The following is a 21,834-nucleotide window of genomic DNA, read 5'->3' as shown; positions in this document are numbered from 1 at the left end:
GACCACTGGCAATGATAGTTCTATTCCAAAAATACAATCGCCACATCCAGAGTGCATATAATTATATATTAATTCATAATTATCAATGCGGCTGAATTGTAAATTACAAAAATTATCAAAACAATGTAAACCTTGAAAATCCATATTCAAATAAAAAACATCGTATTAGAATGCCAATAAGATTCCAGCCAACCTAAATTAAATGCTGAGTAACTAGTGTGTCATCATATTAGATTACATGGCATAAACGGGACTCCGAGTTGCCGGTTGTCAGTTCCGTGTCACGTGATAATACACGGTATTGAAAGCTAAGCCGTCATTGGTTACACCCTTAGACTCACTGATACCAGCTTATTCATTTGTTTCAAAGGCTCGGTTGCTAGGAGATCATCCAACATTCGATTACTGTAGCCTTGATTCGGCCCTCAATGACGGACATCCTTTCCTTCCATGCCCAAGTGGGCAATAGCAAACCTAATAGTGCTAAGAGTCCATTTTGGCATACTGATACTACATCCTCGCCCTAGTGGGCATTCATGAACTTCCGATCCACAATAACACAGCATCACAATTGCATTGTCCGTCAAGAAAACAAGTAGAAGTGCCCCCATCCTGAAAAATAATTAAAATAAAATCTCTTTAAAAGCAAGCAGATTACAGAATACACAGTAGCCAACATCTTAAAATTAATCATGCAGATGTATTGATAATTCTTCACTCAAGTTGAGCCCTTTAGGTGTCAAACAATCAACTAACTTTCTTAGTGACAATTCTCAGTTGCCCCCTCTCACACCCAAGTCAACACAGTCAATTACCACCATCTGAACCAAATTTTCATCCTGCATATGCATCTCATGAAAGTGTGGGCAATCGGATACTGTTTATTATAGTTCCGTATTGCGCGGAAGTGTTCCAACACTGGTCTTTTTGCCTCATGTTTAGTACTCCCAACGTACCACTTGTCACAAGGACAAATTAAAACATATACACTGTAGGGAGTATTGCAAGACAGTTTCTTCCTAATGACAAATTCTCTAGACGAATTGGGCACTAACAGTTGCTTGATGTCTCTACTGTTTTTACATACTTTACATTTACGGCAACATCTAAATCCCTGGATATTAGTGTTAGAACTCTGGTCAATACTGGTCACATAATTGTGACTCAGTTCATCCCGTAGAGATCTACTTTTCCTGAAGGTAATCTGAGGGTTGCCGTTCAATTCTTTCTTAAGATGGTCATCAGTCATGAGACCATGCCAGTGTTTCTTGAAGATTCTTCGAATCTCATTTGCATGCCCTGAGAATGTGGTAATGAATCTAGCACTGTTACCCTCATCCTGATCTTTATTAGGGTGTAATAATTCCTCCCTCGTTTTCATTTCTACTCTTGTGACAGCAGTGTTAATCATCTTTTTGTCATATCCTCTCTCGAGAAATCTCCGACGCATGACTGTCTCCTCCTCTTTATAAGCTGCCATGGTGCTGTAATTCCTCCTGGCGCTCAGCAGCTCGCCATACGGAATGCTCTGCACCAGGTTCCTCGGATGGCAACTCTTGGCACTCAGGATGCTATTGCCCGCAGTGCTTTTGCGGAACAATTTGGTTGTTAGTTGGTCGTCATGTACTTCCACTAAAACATCCAAAAACTCCATTCTGTTTTTGCAAATGTGTTGTGAGAACTTCAGATTCAATGTATTGCAATTAAGTTTATCAATGAAGTGACTCACAGACAATGCATCCCCGTGGCAAATAAAAAGATGTCGTCAATGTACCGCAGCCACAGGGCAACGTTGGTAAATTCTGCCATCTCAGTGACAACCTGCTCCTCCCACCAGCCCATGAATAAATTTGCGTAGCTGGGGACGAAGCAGGTTCCCATGGCAGTGCCCTGTGACTGCCTGTACACGACTCCATTACAGTGAAAGGAGGTCTGTCACTCTGTCACAAGGATGGTGTCATCAGTGATGTCATGAGTGATGTCACTGACCATGTCATGAGTGATGTAATATGTGACGTCATCAGCAGTGCATTGCACGCGCAAGTTATAGCGAGTCCAACTAACTATAACGTGGGAATTTCAATGGTTTTATGCGAGTAAAATTTCCAGCTAGCTATAATTGGTGTGAAACCTATGGTTTTTTCAGTGAATTTAATAGGTTTTTTAAATGCTAATTCCTAACTATAACTGGTGTGAAACCTATGGTTTTTTCAGTGAATTTAATAGGTTTTTTAAATGCTAATTCCTAACTATAACTGGTGTGAAACCTATGGTTTTTTCAGTGAATATATATATATATATATCTATATATATATATATATTTTCACAATCCTTCACCCGAGAAAGACATATTGATCGCTCTCCTGTAGATTTTGCAATTTTTTCTTTTTTTAATTCCTCCTTTGCATTGGCAGGGAACCAGGCGAATAGATCAACGCATTTCGGTATTACATAATACCATGATCAATGATTTTAATTGAACTTTTTAGCTTATTTTCACTATATGTAACAAAAAAATGAAGGACACTACATCTCCCATAATCCTCATGGGTGCTTGTAACACCAAACAGGAAATGATGTAATTAATTTCAAATGTATTTCACTAACGTTTACAAATGTTATGTTAAGATCATGTAAAAAGTGTGTTTTCCAATTTTACTTACCATAGAGATTTTAAATATGACTACAGCCCCAACTGCTGAACAGAATTACACCAACTTTGGCAGAAAGCTAGATTTTGGCACAGAAAGAATGCTTTTCATGATTTTGTGTAAATCCGTTCAGTAGGTTTTGAGATATTAAAGGAAATGCAAATTTGTATAGCTAGAGTTGCGACTAATTTGCAACTATCTTGCGACAATTCATGCATCAACAGGAATGCCGTGAATGGCTGACTGCAACCTGAGCAGAAAGTTGTGGCCGTAACGGGACATAGTCCCCGGGGCTGAAACTGATCATCAAAAGTATCATTATGACCCGATTGCTAGTATATAAGGGTGCTTGAGAAATCTTCTATATATAAAATACATTGACAAACTGATTTTTTATTTCCGCATGTGATATTTCGAAATTCCTGGTGACCCTCACTGCGGTTCCCTGTGTAACATTGTGACAAATCTGCAAATATCAGCAAAAAAGTTTGCAAAAATATATATTCACACACCTACCCTCGGTCTCCCCCAGACACATACACCCACTCACACACTTACTCAGACACTCACAGACCCACTCAGACACTCACAAGACCACTTTCAGACCCCCTCAGACACTAACACACCCACTCACAGACCCACTCAGGCACTTAAAGACCCAATCAGGCACTCAAACATCCACTCACAGACCGTGTCAGACACTTACACACCCACTCAGAGACTCACTCAGACAGTGAAACACCTACTCACAGACCCACTCAAAGAGACATGCACCCACTCAGAGACCCACTCACAGACTCTCAAACCCACTCAGAGACTGATGCATGCCCTCATGCACCTGCTTAAAGAACCACACAGATACTCATGCACCCACTCACAGACCCACTCAGACTCTCACACCCACTCACAGACCTACTCATACACTTACACACCCACTCAGAGACCCAGTCAGACACTCACACACCCATTCATAGACTCACTCAGACAACAAAAATACGGACTCACAGACCCTCTCAGACACTCATGCACCAACTCACTGACCCACTCGGATACTTACATACCCACTCATTTAGCTAATGAGACGCATTCACCCCCTTACAGACCCTCTCAGACACTCATGCACCAACCCACTGACCCACTCAGATACTTACATACCCACTCATTTAGCTAATGAGACGCATGCACCCCCTTACAGACCCACTCACTCATGTGCCCACTCACAGACCCACTCAGAGACACATGCACCCACTCACATAACCAGTCAGACTCTTACACACCCACTCAGACAGCCAAACACCAACTCACAGACCTACTAAGAGACTCATGCACCCACTCACAGACCCACTCAGACTCATGTACACACAGACCCACCGACTCATACACCCACTCATAGACCCACCGCAACATCCACAGCCCACCCCTTTCACGCTAAGCATTGGGTGAAAGGGGGTCTTATTTACAAGGCACCGTTAAACTACGTTAAGTGGCTTAACGTTGCCTTGTAAATAAGGCGAAACCCCTATCGTCACGAGAACGTCTCAAAAAGTGATGTTCCCATGGTGATAGGGGCTTGTAAACATGCCCCTAAAATCATTAGTAATGCGAGTATTTGTTGTGCACACGTGTGTTAAATTTTTTTTAATTACTCTTTTAATGTCTGAAATTTAAATCCTACAAATTGCTTGGGCGTTACCGGCTTCCTGTGGTGACTCAATGTGGATCCTCAGGAGTTAAAAGTTTGGGATCCACTGGAGTAGAGCATTAAGGGGAAAGATGGATGTACGAGTTGGAGAATCAAAGAGAGAAGGTAAGATGCTTGAGGATAGATATGTAAACAGGAGATAATGCAGGGGTAAAGTGGATATCAGAGGTGGCTGAAGTAGCAAGAATAGGTAATAAGCTGGACAAGAGACGAGGTGAAAAGTAGAGGATGGAAGGGTGAGGCAGAATCAGCCAAGAAACGTAAGAGGCTTGCGAAGCGATAAAAATGTTGTTAAACTAGTGTGTGTTGCTATGTCCATTGAGCCTTCTGCCAAAGTTTGCAATTCCCTATCTCTTTATTTTCCTGTTAACACATGTAAAGAACTGTGTTCGTTTGAGATGAATGTGTCATCCTTCACAAAGGATTGTGATCTTGAACCATCCTCAGTGTGTATGCTGAATTTCACCCTTCTCTCTGTGTACTTCATTTGTTTTTAAAACATATTTTATTATTTTTATGACCATGCAGTCCAAAATATAAATCACATTACTTATATCCATCAAATATATCTCCATTTTACTCCCAACAAACCCCTTGGTTCCCCCCCACTCTCTGTGTACTTCATTACCCCTCTTGACCTTTCTGTTAAATCTCACTCCCAGTGGGACACTTTCCTGCCCATATCCTAACCCAAGATCTAGAGATCATAGCTCCTGTCCTGAACTCCCTTAGCAATATCTAGCTTGCCTCCTCATAAGTTCCTACCAATGTAAAAAAATTAATAAGCTGTGGTTGTTTCTTTGCTAAAAAAAAACAAACCTTCAGCAGGCTCTAAACGTCTCTTCATCCTCTGACATATTTTACCACCTTTTTCACAAATGTCCCTAATATTTTTCTGTAAAAGGAAAAAAGGTGAAGTGTATTGTGAGACCTTTTCTTTGAGTCAGGGGCAATAGGTGATAAATTGTCAGCATTGGTAGAGGATACTTTTGTTTATGATTGTTTTTTCAGAAATAACTATTTCATTTCATTTGTTTAAGTGTTATTTTTTTTATAAACTTGTCTCTCAAACGGTGGCAATAACTAGCAGTCAAAGTCTACTCCAAGAGAAGATAAAGGTATTGGAAGTCAAATACAGTATGTCACTTTAATCATAACCAATGAGCACCTTATTCAGCCAGCCTAGTGATGTCTTTTAAAAGAGACTGGTTTAGATCAGGTGGGAATAGAATGAAACAACAAAAGATGTGATTTGTGACTACTAGTCCAATACCCAACAAACGTCTCGCAATATCGCTGTGTATGCAAAGTGTTCTGCAAAGTGATAATGGAGAGTAGTCCACCCTGCACAACTTAAGTGCTGTGAGGTCAAAGGAGGGGGCTGGATTCAAGTAGGAAAGACATACAATTTGCATTTAACTGATAGACCTATGGCCAGGTCACTTAATGAGGTGATTTTTTTTATTGCTGTGGATAAACTGGGCTCTAAACCGGCTTGGCCGCTGGTGCATAACCCAAACGCATGCTACAGCCTTAGGGTTGGTGTGCACAGAGTCAATCTGATTGCGCTTTCATAGCCAACCTGCTCATTATCATATTCAGAATGACAATAGGCCAGCCCAGGCAAGCACAGTATGATGTCCACCTCCTCCCACAACAAATAATTTTAAACCTCTGGGACGGACACCAAGGCCAGGGGACATGGCTGCGTATCAGGAGCACAGTAAGAATGTTCCTACTGTGGGAGATTAGGGAAAGAAGGGAGTGTACAGGAGATGGGGCAGATGGGTGGAGGGCAGCTGAGAAGTGAGGGGCAGCCTATAGAGTACATCAATGCACATGGAGTGATCTGCCAAACATTCAGCCTATGTGAGTATGTAGCCAGGAGGTCCAGAGAGGCAGTTCTTGCATTAGTGGTTGGAAGACCAAAGGTATTTGTTAGGTACCTGGGGAGTGAGTGGAGTGACTTGTGGATGATGGAAATTGTCTTGCAAGGGTCTTACATTCAATTATCTCTTTAACCAATATCCAATGTATTTACCTGAAGACAGGCACAATAGGGTTATTTCTTGTTCAGCTCAATGAGTTGCGGTGCATGGTTCTGGTCCCTCTGCAATTTGGCACGTGTCCTCTCAGAATTTAAGGACATGTGACAACTTTTTTAAAACTATAAGTCTCTGATATTACTTTAGCATTATTTTGCAAAGTCAAACGCTACCTCCCGCAACCTACCTATCCCACATTGCCACAATTCCTTTCCATTTAGCTTTAAATCGCACAGATTCTACTAAAGTAAGCCCTTTTTGTTTTGTTGCTTTAATGTACCTCTTTGGTGACGCCTCCCAGTATAGCTTTGGCAGTCTTTTTTTCCCTGGCCACCTCTTCTGCATATCTTTGTTAGATCAGTTCTTTTCATCTCTGATAAATGGAGTTCGAGACAAATTGCTTTGTTTAGATACTCAGAGGTCTAATTATATGCCCCTTGCACCACCGGTGTGTCACTTTTTGTGATGCACCGGAGATGCACTATGGTGCTCCATATTTACAAGGACACGTAAAGCCACCCTGCGTTTCTCCCAGTTTCTTCCAGCAGCGGAAGATAAGGAAAATCAGCAGATTCCTTACCAGGGAAGCACTGGTGCAGGTTGTTCTAGCCCTGGTTATTTCCCACATAGACTACGCCAACTCACTGTATTTTGGTCTGCCAATGTATCTAGTTAAGAAACTGCAGCTGGTGCTGAATCAGGCAGCTAGACTGATTTTCCATCAGCCGAGATGGCAACACGTCTCTCCTCTTATGTGGAAGCTACACTGGCTCCTGATATCACAACTCTGTGCCTTCAAATTCGGGTGTCTCAAATTCAAATCTTTGCATGGTGCCGGCACAAAATTTGTCTTCAATCTTATTGAGAAACATAAACCCACCCACAAATTCCGTTCTGCCCACATGAATCTCCTGGTCATATCCACCCAACAAACGGAAGAGACTAGGTGGCAGTAGGTTTGATGTGTTGGCCCCCCACTTTTGGAAGACCTTCTCCCCTCGGTATCAGATCCTGCACAGAACTACTTATATTCAGGAGACTCCTTAAGACATGGCTTTTTGTTCAGGCATATGAATAGTCTCACCAGGTTTCGAATACTCCTAGATTTAGCACCATGAAACCGATCGGTACACGTGCGCTCCAGAAATAATTTTAACATAACATAACAAGTTTTAATCATTTCACCGGACTCCGCGCCTGAGGTATTTCGCCACACAGCTAGTGGCCCATCTGTGCGGTTGCAGCAGACACATCTGTTTACAAGAGACGTGTAACAGCGGGACTCCTGTTAATGTCATGGACTAAAGCTCTTGGCGGTTCGTTCATGAAAGAGGAACTGGAAAGCTCAGCAGTACATATTTTTTTTTATCTCTTCAGTGATTCTTGGCAACATGGACGCGGTAGCCAAGCAAAAGCTGTTAAATAGTGCTTGTGTGTATGACACAGCTGCTGCTCGGTCTTCACAAATGCAGTCCTTCTAGAGGCCGGATACAGAGAAACTCTAGCAGACAGAGAGAGAGGTTCATTTATCTCTCAAGGAGGTCACAACAAAGGGCTTGCACAGTGCAGATATTGTCCGCCATGTCCCACTCATCACCCACTCGTGCCCTTCACTCAGCCTGGATGCTCTTTAACGCAACCTCTCTTGTTTAACACGCCTCATTACCTCACAGTCTCCATTAGGCCGGAACTGAACATTTCCACCCAAGGCAGAACTAACAGAAACCATAGAGTTTTATTCTGCTTCATTCATACTTTCATGAGAAAATCTAAAATTCCGACAGTCAAGGAAGTTTGAGTAAATGCCGCGATTCTGACTAGTTTCAGCTCCTCTAAACCTTCGGGATCCACGCCTGACCATCAAACGGGTATGTAAGTATGTATAGACATTCTTATAAAGCTCTATCACTGTCAACCACCGGGCATCCTGGCGCTTAGACTGTTATGACGCAGAGCGAGATTTTACCAACTTCTGATCTGTTTACATTGTTCTGGGGAACAGAAACTATTTTCCTTGGGTTATCCCAACAACATTGTGATTTTTCCTACAAAATGGAATGAAGCACTGGGTTTAAGATGAAGTCCACTTCTCACGGTTTTGCAGGGCCGCTGCCTACCTCTTTGCTTAAGGACAAAATAGATGGGCAAGGAAGTACACCATCTCCACAAGACCATACATTAAGTTTAGTTGTATTGTTAGCACTGCAACCAGAGGTTCGACATGCGTTTGCAAAGCCTATAGGTCTGGGCGTGGCATGACTGCAACGCTATTTTCCCCCCATAAACGATAGGTATTAAAGATGTAAACGTAATAAGCAAAAATAAAGATGCTTTCACTAAATGGTGACTTGAAAATGTTTGCAAAATAATAAGTAAAAATGATCTGCTGCAAAAAATAAAGTACACAATTATGAAATGAAAGTAGAACTAAGAGCAGAATGGCCTACTAGCCCTGGCACAGAAGAGGACTACTCCTTAGCGGATGTGCATAAAAAGACAGAGTAGAGAGCCAATGGCTGAAGTGGCCTAACCCATTGTCCTGCTGTGGTGGGGGCGAAAAAAAGTGCATTGAACTCAAACAGACCAATGGACGAAGAGCACTGACCAAAAGACCCTGTATGAATAAAAATATGTATGTATCTATATTAATATATTTTTTTTAAACATGTGGCTGACAAAACAGCTAAAGCTGTCTCTATCCTCTTTCCCGCTGCACACATTCCGCCGTGGTGCGGGCGAACTTCACGCATGCGCAGATCGGACGGCCCCCTGCCGCCTGACGCACACGCCCACCGTGACATCGGACGGGCGGGGGCCGTCCAATGCATGGAAGTGGTTAGGCCAGGTCTACAAAGGGAACAGATGAAAGGCATATTTACTATATTTTGTAAAATGCAATTTCCATTGACTATAACTTTACATGGAAAGATTTTTTTTTCCGTAGAAAGATGCTTTCTTGTATCAAACACCGATTGCTGTACTTTTTTCTCCTTAGACTTACCATTACTCTGTCCCCTAAACACGACATTCTCTATAGCTTGACGTTTCAGATAAGGAGCTCCTCATTTATCGGCTTCACAAGGAGAGACAATGTATCACAAACCACAATCCTCTGCCATATATCAATAAGTTCTTACCAATAACATAGCAGGTCATCCAGGTCCCTTTTGCAAAGACTCCTTGCAGAAATCGAAAGATCACAAATACATAGAAATTTGGTGCAAATGCCACTATAATGCCACACAGTCCCGTACCAAAGGAAGAGATAAGATATGTCACCTTTCTTCCATACCTGTCAACAAAAGAAAAAAACTTGATGACAATATGAAACTGCAGACATTTTAAATACCATCGACAATGATACATTACATTTTCTTACAGGACGCCGTGCCTGTGAAAAGACTATCTCCCCATAGTACTCATCAGGCAGATGACCAAACGTGACAACAATCCAACCATGTCCCAATTGTTTTTATTCTTTTGGACACCGGCCCTCTCTGTAGGGTCACCCCAATCTATTTGCCTTCTTCCTCCACATTTTCTGACCTCTTTTTTGTTGGCTATAGGACTCTGAACACATTACCAGTGCTAAAGTACATGTGCTCTCTCCTCTAATCATGGTAATATTGGCTCATATCCAAGTGGAATATTTAATGTACTTATAAGTCCCTAAGAAAGTGCACTAAGTGTACCCAGGACTGTAAATTAAATGCCACTAGTGGAAATGCAGCACTGATTGTGCCACCCACTTAAGTAGTCATTTAACCATGTCTCAGGCCTGCCATTGCAGAGCTTGTGTGTTCAGTTTACACTGCTATGTCGACTTGGCAAAATAAACCTTTTGCCGGGCCCAATCCTTCCCTTTTTACACATATAAGTCAGCCCTAAGGTAAGCCCTGGACAACCCAGAAGTCGGGGTTCAATGCATTTAAAAGGGATACAGGCATAGATGCATCAAGCGAAATTGCGATAGCAATCGCTGCGAAACAGCGATTGCGATAGCAAATTCCACTTCCGCAATGCATCAAGTGGAAAAGCAACAATTTACGAATTCGCAAAACAAAGATTCGCTACACCCGTAGAAACCCCCAGTGCGATTCCTTAAAACCGATTGCCCACATATTTTGCAAAATGAATAGCGAATTTGCAGCCAAATAGGGATTTCGCAAATAAATCGCTATCCACATGCATCAGCAATCGCAGATAGCGAAAATACCCTAATTCGTAAAATACGAGTCACAGTTTAAGGAGAAGCCAAACCAGGTGGTAACCATGAAGTCAAATTGGCAAAAAAAAAATTTGGGGGAAACAACAAACAGGTGTTGGCTAAATCAAACACACTTAAGGAGACTCAGTAGGAGCATGAGGAAAGTCACAATGCAGGTCTCTACATCGTGGCAAGGCGGCTGAGGCTCCAGGCTGCAGTCCAGAACAGACGCAGGATCCATGAACGCATCTTCCGGCTGCGGATTACACTACTGGGACAGACTGAAGAGGAGATCTACTCCAAATACAGGTTCAATGGGGCAATGATTAAGAATCTTATCAGAGACCTTGACCCCCTGATGCAGCACCCAACACGGAGGACCAATGCCGTGTCCACCCATGTCCAGGTCCTGTGCTGCCTGCACCTTCTGGCCTCCGGCAGCTTCCAGGGGATAGTCGCATATGCAGGGGGTATATCCCAGCGTACACTTTCACGCTGACTACAGAGTTTCCTGGACGCCATGCTGAGCAGGATACATCACTACATCAACTTCCCAACAACCCAACAGGATTTAATGCAAACAAAACTGGACTTCTATCATACCGCACATTTCCCCCATGTAATTGACTGCATCGACTGCACCCACATACACATCTGTCCACCCGCAGAGACCGAATACATGTACCGGAACCGCAAGTCATATCACTTCCTCAACATTCAGATGGTCTGCAATGCGAAGACCATCATTACAGACATTGTGGGACAATACCCAGGGAGCACGCATGATTCGTTTATCTTCCGGCACAGCGGCATACACACCCGCTTGGTCAGGGGTGAATTTGGCGAGTGACATCTCTTAGGTAAGTACACATGCCCACATACAGTATGTTAAGACCATGTTGCCGCGCATAACAGGCACTGACCCTCTGCTCCTCCCTTCAGGTGACAGCGCCTACGTCCTCCGTGAACACCGCCTCACCCCATACCTCAACCCAGCAACACCACAGAAACAGAGGTACAATGCTGCGCATATACACACCAGAAATGTGATAGAGAGAATATTTGGCATGTTAAAGAGTAGATTCCGCATCCTCCACAAGACTGGCGGGGCCCTCAAATACCGGCCCGAGATCTGCTGCGGCATCAGGGCCGTGTGCGCCATGCTTCACTATATTGCCACCAAGCGGAGGATACCTGTTGAGGTGTCTGGTAGTGAGTCGGAGGGGGACAACCTGCCACTTTCACATGTGGATCATGCACACGGGGAGAATCCTGCTGAAGGCCACAGGCGCCACACGCACATCACAGAGAACTATTTCTAGTGCATCCATACCCCTCACACAACACTGCACTCATGCAAGCCACATCAAAGATTGACATGAGGATGATTTGTTTTCAAAATAAAGCTTGTGTTTATTTCACACAGTCTCAATGTGCTTCCATCAGCAACAAATAAGGGTACAGTTTTCATACGTCCAGGTCATCTAACCTGAGCTGGTGTGCATGGTTGCCTCACCACGCCTCAGCCCGAAATGTAAAGTAACTAGCGCCTCCTGCAGCGCGCACCCTGTCGCCTCTCACCCTCCACGTTAGGCTGGTTCTGTCGGGCTGCAGTGTTGGGCCGGGCACTGCGCCTCCTGTCTGTTTGCACCGGCACAGACAGGCTGCTGAGGCTAGATGCCCCTTCGCTGGCATCACCCCCCCCCCCACTTGCATTGCTATGGTCTGTCGCCTGTTGGTGCTCCACAGCATTGGTGATCTGCTCCATGGCCCTTGCTACGTCCGCACAGCATTGGACCATCTGGATTTGCATGGCCAATGATCTTCTCGAGAGCTGGGATGTGGTATTCCCGATCAGGTGATTTGAACGGGTGTAGGATGACAGCCGTGTGAGCAGCTGCCTGTGGCGTCTGCGGGTGAAGTCCTGCTGCGCTACCATCAGCTGGTTGCTCTCCCTCACCGCTGTGGTCAGTTCCTGCACACTCTCTGTGAGGAGACTGACATTGCGTGCTGTTTTGTACAGATGCAGCTGCATTGCTGCCATGTACTGTGCCTGTTTGCGGTGCACACGCAGCATCTGAGCCGCAATGCCCACGCCCAAGTTGTGTGCGTGTTGCTCCATGGCTGCACGGAGCGCTGCTGCCTTGACCTGCTGCTGGCGTGGGCCAGGACACTTGCTGTGGTTTGTGTCTGCCTCCTGGGTGGTGGTAGGGTCTGCTCCACTGCCTTATGTGCCAGGACGTGCTGTTGTGCTCCGGCTGTAGCTGCAGGGGTGGCCCTGGGTGTCGGTGCAGGTGCATGCTGCCTCTCCCCCTCCGTCTCTTCAGGTGTCTCCGCGATGTGGAGGATGTCACTGTCGGACGTGTCAGTATCCGCTGCACCTGTGATGTGAATGAGTGCATGATTACTGGTATGATGAAGACACCTGGAATATTGCAACATGCATGCAGGCTCGCTATTGGTTAATGTCTGCATTCCCTAGCTGGCTTTAGTGGTCTGTGCATCTTTACTAATCTGGCTGTGTTTGCCTATCAAGGCACCTTTACACACTACAGGTTCCACTATGCATTTGGGCGTTTGGGAGGAGCAGGGGCTGGAATACTGTGCTCACAAATATGGATTGCACTGCGGGCATGGTCATTGTTAGTGTACCGGGTCGCAGTAGCATGTCTCTTACCTTGAGATTGGTGTGTGGTGCGGGAGGTGTCCAGTAGGGTGACGCCCAAGCAGGCTTCAGGGTGTATGGTGTCCTCTACTAGGTCCTCCACGGGGGTGTTTTCAGGGACTGTGGGGTCTCCCCCTCCTGTAGCCGATCTCTCCCCCAGTCTCTCAGCTATTCGCTCCTTGGCACGGCCTCTGAGGTCGTACCACCTCTTTTTTAAATCATCGATGGACCGGTGGGTGACTCCCACAGCGTTCACCTTTGCCTTGAAGCGCACCCAGATGCGCCTCCTGGTTGCCTCGGGCACCTTCCAGGACAGCTTCCCAAACAGTTGGTCATGGTCCCTGCTCACTCCTTCAATGAGGTACTCAAGTTCCTTCTCACTGAACTTTATCTTGCGCTTGCGTGCTTTCTCACGTGATCCTGCAGCTTTCTGGGACATTGTGGATTGATTTCTACTCCTGTATGGGCACTGCAGGGTGTGGCTCCTGGTGCTCAGTTCTCTGCCTCCTCCTGTATCCAGCTCAGTGCTCTGAATGATGCATGTAGCAGGCTACTTCCTGGTAGTGATGTCATCATTGTTTTCCAAATGCGACCTAACGTTTTTGCGATCTCGCAATGTGAAAGATCGCTATTTGCAAAATCGGTATTTGCGAATTCGCAATTTGGGTGCTGGATACAGCCGGATTTGCAATTTTTGAAGGATTTCTGCGAAGTCGCATTTGGCGATTGCGGCAGGGTGCGAATTGCAAATTATTAGCGATTTTCATGTTGCATCCCATTCTGCGAATTCTTAGTTGCTATTCGTTATTTTTCGCTATTTGGAATTCACAGAATTGATGCTTGATGCTTCTATGAGATAGTTTTAAGTTTTTCATGCCCTGTAGGGAAAAGCTCTCAAAGTCGTTTTTAACTACAGCAAGGCCTATCTCTCCCATAGGATAACATTGGGATTACCTTATTACATTATATAAGTGTCATTTCCAATTGGGAAGAGATAAAACCTCCAAGTTTGGTTTCTCTGAAATCTTAATTTAAAATACTAATTTATGTTGAAGTCAGATTTTAAATTACAGTTCTGAAAATGCCACTTTTAGAAAGTTGGCATTTTCTTACATTAGCCATTTGGCCCCTACTGCCTGTCTCTGGTCACATGTTTGGGGTGGGTGACAGTTGGGCTTTGTGTATTTCTCCTAGACAGCCACACACAATCGGAGATTAGCTATCCTAGCAGGATGGGAGAATGAAACTAGACCCAGCCTCACTTACACCTAAATAGGCTGTGCCCTGTCCATACACAAAGGGCTCCATACCCCCTGTAGTTAGCCTGGAGCCAGGGCAGGAAGGGCAGTACCTCTGTACACTTCAAAGGCCTCCTCCCACTTCAAAGGCCAAACTGGGTATAAATACTGGACCTCTGAAAAGCACCACCTCAGTACACCTCTGTCTTATGGATACTCTGCCAGGAAGAAGGATTGGTTTGCTGCTGAAAGGACAGTCACTATGCTGGGCTGCTGCTCAGAAGGAACTGCAGCCTTGCTGTACTGACCTGCTGCCTGATTTCCTCTTGCCTGAAGAGGGAGTACTGGACCTGCAACCCATCTTGAACCTCGGACCCCAGAGTAACTCAAAGGGCTAGTCTTATGGCCTCCTGATCTTATCCTCATGGATATAACAGCTCTCCACAACTAATGGACCTCTCTTCAATGAGCTCCTGAACCCCAAGAGGCGCCTCTCAGGTCCTGGGCACTTGTAAGTAGTTTTTAAGCTCTTTAAGTCATGCTTTTGGGCTCTTCACGAACGGGCCGTTCACTCCGGAATCGCACAGCTCACACATAGAAGCAGCGCAAGCCGCTGCAAGTTGGTCTCTTCACACAGCAAGCATCATTCACTGACATGGATCGCCACCATGAGGCACCAGACCGCTCATTTGCGATGCCCAGCCTGCTCTTCGTGCCCCACCAACCATCGGCAGAGACCCTCTCCTTGCTTCTGTCAAAACTTAAGCAGGTCAAATTTCAGCAGGACTAATCTGGGACTGGGACTGTGTCTGAACATTTGCATTTGACCTGGTCCGGTGTGACCACACATCCCCAGTTATGCTTTTAAGTGCTATTTTACAGTTTATTGTTAAAAAATTCATAACTCTGATTCTACTTATTGGATTTTTGTTGCTTTAGTCTAATTGTATTTATAAAATCAAACTCTATTGTTCTAACCTGATGTGGAATCTTTTTGCGTGGTATTTTCACTGTTTTACTGTTTGAAGTGTTGAACAAATACTTTAACCATTGACACAAACGTTAAGCCTGACTGCTCTGTCCCCAGCTGTCAGAAGGTGAGCACAGATTAATTTAGGGTGGGCTTGTGCCTTAACCTGATGAGGATTGTTGTTACTGCTTAACCAGGCCTTATATCCCAGTCAACCAGGAACCCAATTTCTAACAGACTTTCACACCTCTGTGCGAAAAGGGGCGCTTCTGTTTACTCATAAAACAGACATTGTCAAACTAAACCATGTGGGGCTATGGCGAGGCCGAGGACCAAGATGACCGTTTGGCCTTGAAGCTCTGGAGAGCCCGCCACCATTTAACAGCCTACCCTCAACTCCTGGCTCTTGATCGCACCAATACCGGAGGAATTGGCATGCTCTGACTCCTGCGATGCGGCAATCCGCTCTGGTCACTGCTGGCAGACCTGCTGTGGTTGCAGCCTGATGTGGCCCTCGGAGGCCCCGCAATAACAGGGGTTGCGGGCGGGCCTGAGGGCGGGGCTGTGATCGCGTATGGCGGCTGTCTGTTAATTGAGGTCGAGCTGCCACTCTGCCTTACTCCTGCCTGACCTTACTGTGGGTGCTCGTGATTGATGATGGTGGGCACCCCTCTGCTCGGGGACATGAGGCTCTGGACTGCAGCAGTGAGTGGTTTGCATTGCCTGCCTCACTGCACGCAGCACCTCTCTGGTCCTCTATGGCTCAGCGGGCTCCTCAAGCCACTGGGTCCGCATCAGACAAGGCCGCATGAGCCATATCGTATGAACACTGTTTCTGCCTTTGCATCTATGTCCCTCGCTGCTCCGCATCTGCCTGTTACCACTGTGAGCACAGTCCAGGCAATTGCTTGGGGGAATAGGATCACCATCTACGCAATCATTGCTTTATCAGACCCGGCCTGCCACCCTGCTTTCGTGTATGCTTCTGTCAGACAGAGCCCTGTGTGATTTCCACGCCCCCTGATTTCCTAGTCATAGGTACTACTGGCTGTCTCTCCACACATGGATGCGCCTATATTTTATGAGACTGCTATCTTACATAGTGGATTGCCTACCCCCTACCTACTCCATTTGACAGTGACCTATCGATGTAAGGCCTCGCTTTACCTGCCTGGCACCCTCTGTTCCTCTCCCACAGTAGCATTAGTGCTTGGCCCCGGATACTTCTGCTTCCAATGGGGCTCAACGACCCCAAACAGTGCCCACTGACTTTTGACTCTGCCAAGACCCCTCAGCGTGGGGAGGCTTAGGACCCCCAGGGAGATGCCCTGGGATCATCTACGGCTGACGCGCCGGCATTAGAGGGCACTGCGGCTACCATGGCTGAACTGAGAGCTGGCTTCAACTCTATTGGCTCTCGTCTCTACATACTCTCGGCTTGGTTGGAGAGCATGCACTGGTGTCTTGACCAGAATTAAACGTAGCTCAGTGCCGCAGAACAAAGTGTATACGACCTTGAAGACACCAGCCCCATGACCAACAAGCACATCAAGAAGATAAACAGACTCCTCAAGACGGTGGCTGCTGAAGCTGAGGACATGGAGGCGCACTCGCGTCAAAATAACATTCTCATTGCTGGAATAGCAGAATGTACTAAAACTGGCTGTATGCACACTTTTGTGGAGCACGTATTCAAGGGTCCCTTTGGCGTCCACATCCGCGATTGAGAGAGCCCACAGAACCCTTGGCCTGAGACCAGGACCTGGCACCCCACCCCATTTGATCATCGTGGAACTCCTCAACGATCGTGGCCAGGACACTGTTCTACGTCTTGCCCTTGAAAGAGAGCAGGTACAATACCAGGGGATGACTGTATCTTTTTTTTTCCTGATTTCACTCCAATTGTGCAGGGGGCCGCCGTAAATTCTCTGACGTTAAACATACACTTCAGAAAGCTAACGTACAATATGACATGTTGTAACCTGCATGGCTACGAATCCAATTCAATGACAAATATCACCTTTTGACTCTCACTCTAAAGCTGTGAGCTTTGGTAAACAGCACAATTTGGGATCCAGATCGCCTGGCAGTAAGGGATCCACCTCTCCTCTCCTCCGTGATCTAGTGGAACTGTGAACCTCCCTCTTGCTGGCTCATGCTTGTCACCACACTGCTGAGCCCCACTGCCTACTGCTGTTTTGGATGCAGAGCTGACTACTGTGCCCAGCATCAGTGCTCCACCTGGCTCTCCTTAGAGTGTTGCCTCTAGGCCTGGGCGGAAAACTACGCTACCATGCTTAATTTGCATAGTTTGCACAACTACGCGCTATGCGAATTGCACATAGCACAGTGCAAAAACGTGTAGCGGGCATTTTTTGCTTGCTCGCAGTCCTCAACGTCAAGTTGGCGACCATGAGCGAGCAAAATGACATCCCGGCGAGACTTTTTACTCGTTCGCGATCAGCAACATCAAGTTGGAGATCACGAGCGTGGAAAATAAACCTCCTGGCGAGATTCTTAATGCGGGGAGGTCAGGTTTCTCATTGCGAGTGGTCGCGTATGCTCGCGACCGCTCGCTATGAGAAACTACCAGTCCACGTTGAGAAAGCTGTTGCGCGAGTAAAAATCTACTCGAGCGGCAGAAAACGACCGCTTGTACTGTGCAAGATGAGGTTTGCCATGATTGCACAGTGCGGACAAGCATCCGGCACTGTGCAATCATTGCGAACAGCAAACTACGCAGTTTGCGTAGTGCTACGCATAGCTCGCCTAGTGCGAAGTGCACTTCGCGTAGCTATGCATAGCGCTACTACGCCCACGGTTAGTTGCCTCCCCCCAGGAGTACTCTACTTGATTGCTTTTCCTTGTTTTTTTGGGTTACCAGGGGTTCGCCAGACACTGTTTCTTTGCTATCCGGTGTAGGTTGGGGGTATGGGTTTCAAAATGTTCTGTAATGTTATTCTTGCTATTTCTTTCTCACTGATTTTACCACAATCCATGTACGGTTTTAATACTCACATGCCTACACTACTGCTTCTCATATTATGGCTCAAATGATTCCATCTACTAGAAGGACAGGGGCACTAACACTGAGGTGCGTGACCTGGTACGTTAGAGTCCTGACTAATCCCCGAAAAGGACAACAAGTGTTGTCCTACATTGCCATGCACAGCGCCCATTTATCTTTCTTACAGGAGACTCACTGTGCTTTGAATTTCCCCAATCACTATTGTTGGAAGTGGAGGTCCCTGTCGCTTACCACCACCACCAATTGCTGGAGGCGTGCGTCCCCGACCCCACGCTTCAACGTTAGGCTAAGTAAGGACACCGTCTGAGATAGCCCAGCTCACCCCCTTAGTAGCTTGGCACGATCAGCCAGGATTATCTCCGAGACACGAGTGTTCAGTATTGCAACCACGCTCACAGTAACCCCATCATGTCATCACAAATTGACTCCACACGAGTATTGATAAAATGAGTATAATCTTTATATAAGCAATTATACGATACGACCACACGATACAAAAATCAACATATAAGAATGGGTAGTATTCTTTCCGGTGGGTTGGTAGGTTCTAATCCCAACCACCGCTTCTAACCATCAGTTAAGTTCACTTCTAACCATTTCCCAAAATGTTAGGAATGTCATATTGCTAGAATCACACACATTGCAAAAAGGAAACAATACTGCAATGCGTAACGATATTCTCTTATACTGTGCAACAGAGAAACAATGCCATACGTAGCGCCACAGTCGTGTACTTTGCAAATGACGGAATAATGCAATGCGTCTCACCACCAGCATGCCCTGTACCAAGAAGAAACAAAGCAATGCGTCACGCTACAATCCTGTACGGTGCAATGCAGAAACAACACACTGTGCCACATTATACTCAGATACTGTGCACTGAAGAAATAATGCAATGCGCCACGTTACAATCAAGTAATATGCAAGGGAGAAATACCCCAGTGCGTAACGCATAAAGCTTAAAGTTCGCCAGGCACACATGAGGTTAAGCGTCATACAACAGTTCGATAGTTCGTTAGTTCGTTAGTTCGTTAGCAGCAATAATGCAAAGTGTAATACGACAGTTTATGTGCTCAGTTACAGTGCCCTTGATATGGATCAAATGATGTCACACAAAGTACTGTTTCCCACTCTGGCCCCAGTACTGCCCCCTCTTGGGTCAGCATGGGCCATGATCGGAGCTAAAGTAACGGCTCGCATAGCTGACTGAAGCGGGAGGCCGAGAGAGTGTCCCTCCGGGCCCACAGCCCACCCCAGGTGTTGATCCACATTACCTGTTGGGGCGCGATCCCACTCTCCTCCCCGACGTCAGCGACTTGGGCCTTAATCCAGAACTCAGTCACGGGCTGCAACGGACTCAGGCCGGCGACTCAGTTCTTCTGTGTCTGCCGGTCCGGGGCGTTGCTGATTGACTCCAAGAGCCCCACTGACTTGTCCCTCACTCCGGCGGTCTCAGTCCACACCGAGACCCACCCTCAGCACTGTGGAGACTTTACTTCACTTCAGTGTACACCCTCACCCCGCACTCCTCACCAGCACCTCGGGTTGCACTTCGACACACACACCACACACCACACATCCAAGACTCGCCTCTTCCCACGACGATCAGGCGCTCTTCACCAACGCTCTGCTTGCACCTCAACACGCACCCTGCGCGTTCGAGCCTCTCCTCTTCTCCCGGTGCACATGATCTCGAGGAGCTCTTCACCAACGCCCTGGCTACACCATGAAGCACACTCTTACAGGAGACTCACTTCTTCTTTTGGTGCCTACGAGACCCCGGCACTCTTCACCAGCACCCGGGCGGCACCACGACACGCACCTAGCACGTCCGAGACTCACTTTCTCTGTTGGTGCACACAATGTCCAGGCACTCCTCACCAATGCCCTGGATGCACCAGGACACGCACACTGCGCGTCAGAGTCTCGCTTCTTCCTTTGGTGCACATGAGGCCCAGGCGCTCATCACCAACACCCGGGCTGTACCACGACACGCACCCAGCACGTCCGAGTTTCACTTGGAACTCCAGGTGCCCAATATCACAGGGAATAACTTGCGGGGGTCTCAGGCTAGACAGAGCACACACACCCACGGCGTATCTCAAAGTCTTCTCTGGAAACCTTTATATTCCTATGTTTCCAAACAGGGAGCCAGCTCACCTCAGGCGCTTGGGGTTACAAGACACAGCACAAAGCACGGTCTTCTTCAAGCAGGGGGACCCAGCGCCTCCAAGCACAGTCCCAACAGCCTCTTCCTTAGTTAGAACAGCAAACTGCAGACCAGCCCCAGATCACGAAGCAAGGATTGGTCTATCCACAGCAGTCTCTTCAGTTGCTCATTCTTTAGCAGATGTTCCTCTTGACCACAGAATGGGTCCAGGCCTTTACAGTCTGAATCCATCTCTGTTTCATTCCAATGTTAAGGGGTTTCAGCTCTCATAGTTATACCCCTTAATGTCTGTGAAGTTTGTATGTGCTCAGTGGTCCCTGATCCCTCCTTAAATCAGTTCTGGGTGTCTCCCTCCCAGTGTCACCTCTCTCCCATTAATACTGGGGGTCTGGATCCTTAATCACTCAGCAGGAGATGAGTCAATTGGTTCATAGCACCAGCCCAGGCCTTTTCACCTCCCGGGCTTTTCCTCCCCCTATTCTCTAAATGCAGGGCAGCCTGGTGCCATCTCAACACCTTCCGGGGTCAAGACCTCTCCCAGCTCCTGTCACCTTTCAGTTCCAGAAAGACAATCCACATTTCAGAGACACACAGAAATGCTCAGAGCACAAAACTCAGCCACTTTCTAAAAGAGTGGTTTATAAGCACACAGTGACCAAACCACCTTCACAGAAAGATGCATTATGACACTGTGATGCCACACATACCAAACTTCGCATCTCCATTGTAAACTGACAGGAAACTAGGATAACAAACATAACACCCAGCCCCCCCCCCCATTCTGTCCTATGGGCAGAAAGGCCTTTCAGCAGTAAAAAACGAAATGGAGAGTTTTTCACTGTCAGAACATAACACACAACTCAGCTTATGTTCTGCCTTTTACCTACACTGCACCTGCCCTGGGGTTACCTGGTACCTACCACAGGGGTGCCCCATGTGTATGTAAAAGGGAAAATCAGGCCTGGCAAGCGGTTGCACTTGTCAGAACTACATGCTAACTTAACATTCTGCGCACAGGCCCTACACTGAAGGCCTGAGTTCCCTTCTCTGCGCGCCCTTGAATTACTAGCCCTTGCACACACAGTGCACCTCACTAGGGACTTTTACTAGTAAGGCAAACATATCAATCATGGCCAACCAATCCCCCTTACATTTTAC

At 46.5% G+C, this 21,834-nt stretch overlaps 1 protein-coding gene across 1 annotated transcript in view; it reads right to left on the bottom strand.

The window, feature by feature from the left end:
• Window positions 1-21,834, bottom strand: part of SLC22A3 (solute carrier family 22 member 3) — an 858,705-nt gene that overhangs the window by 350,068 nt on the left and 486,803 nt on the right. Inside the window, exon 3 of the mRNA XM_078649172.1 lies at window positions 9,536-9,690. Coding sequence (XP_078505298.1) covers window positions 9,536-9,690 — 155 coding nt within the window. The remainder of the gene's footprint in view (window positions 1-9,535; window positions 9,691-21,834) is intronic.

The sequence above is a fragment of the Lissotriton helveticus genome, chromosome 6 (genome assembly GCF_964261635.1).
Source record: "Lissotriton helveticus chromosome 6, aLisHel1.1, whole genome shotgun sequence".
Lineage (NCBI taxonomy): Eukaryota > Metazoa > Chordata > Amphibia > Caudata > Salamandridae > Lissotriton > Lissotriton helveticus.
Note: the sequence above shows the minus strand (reverse complement) of the source record. Positions and strands in the feature narration are given on the sequence as shown.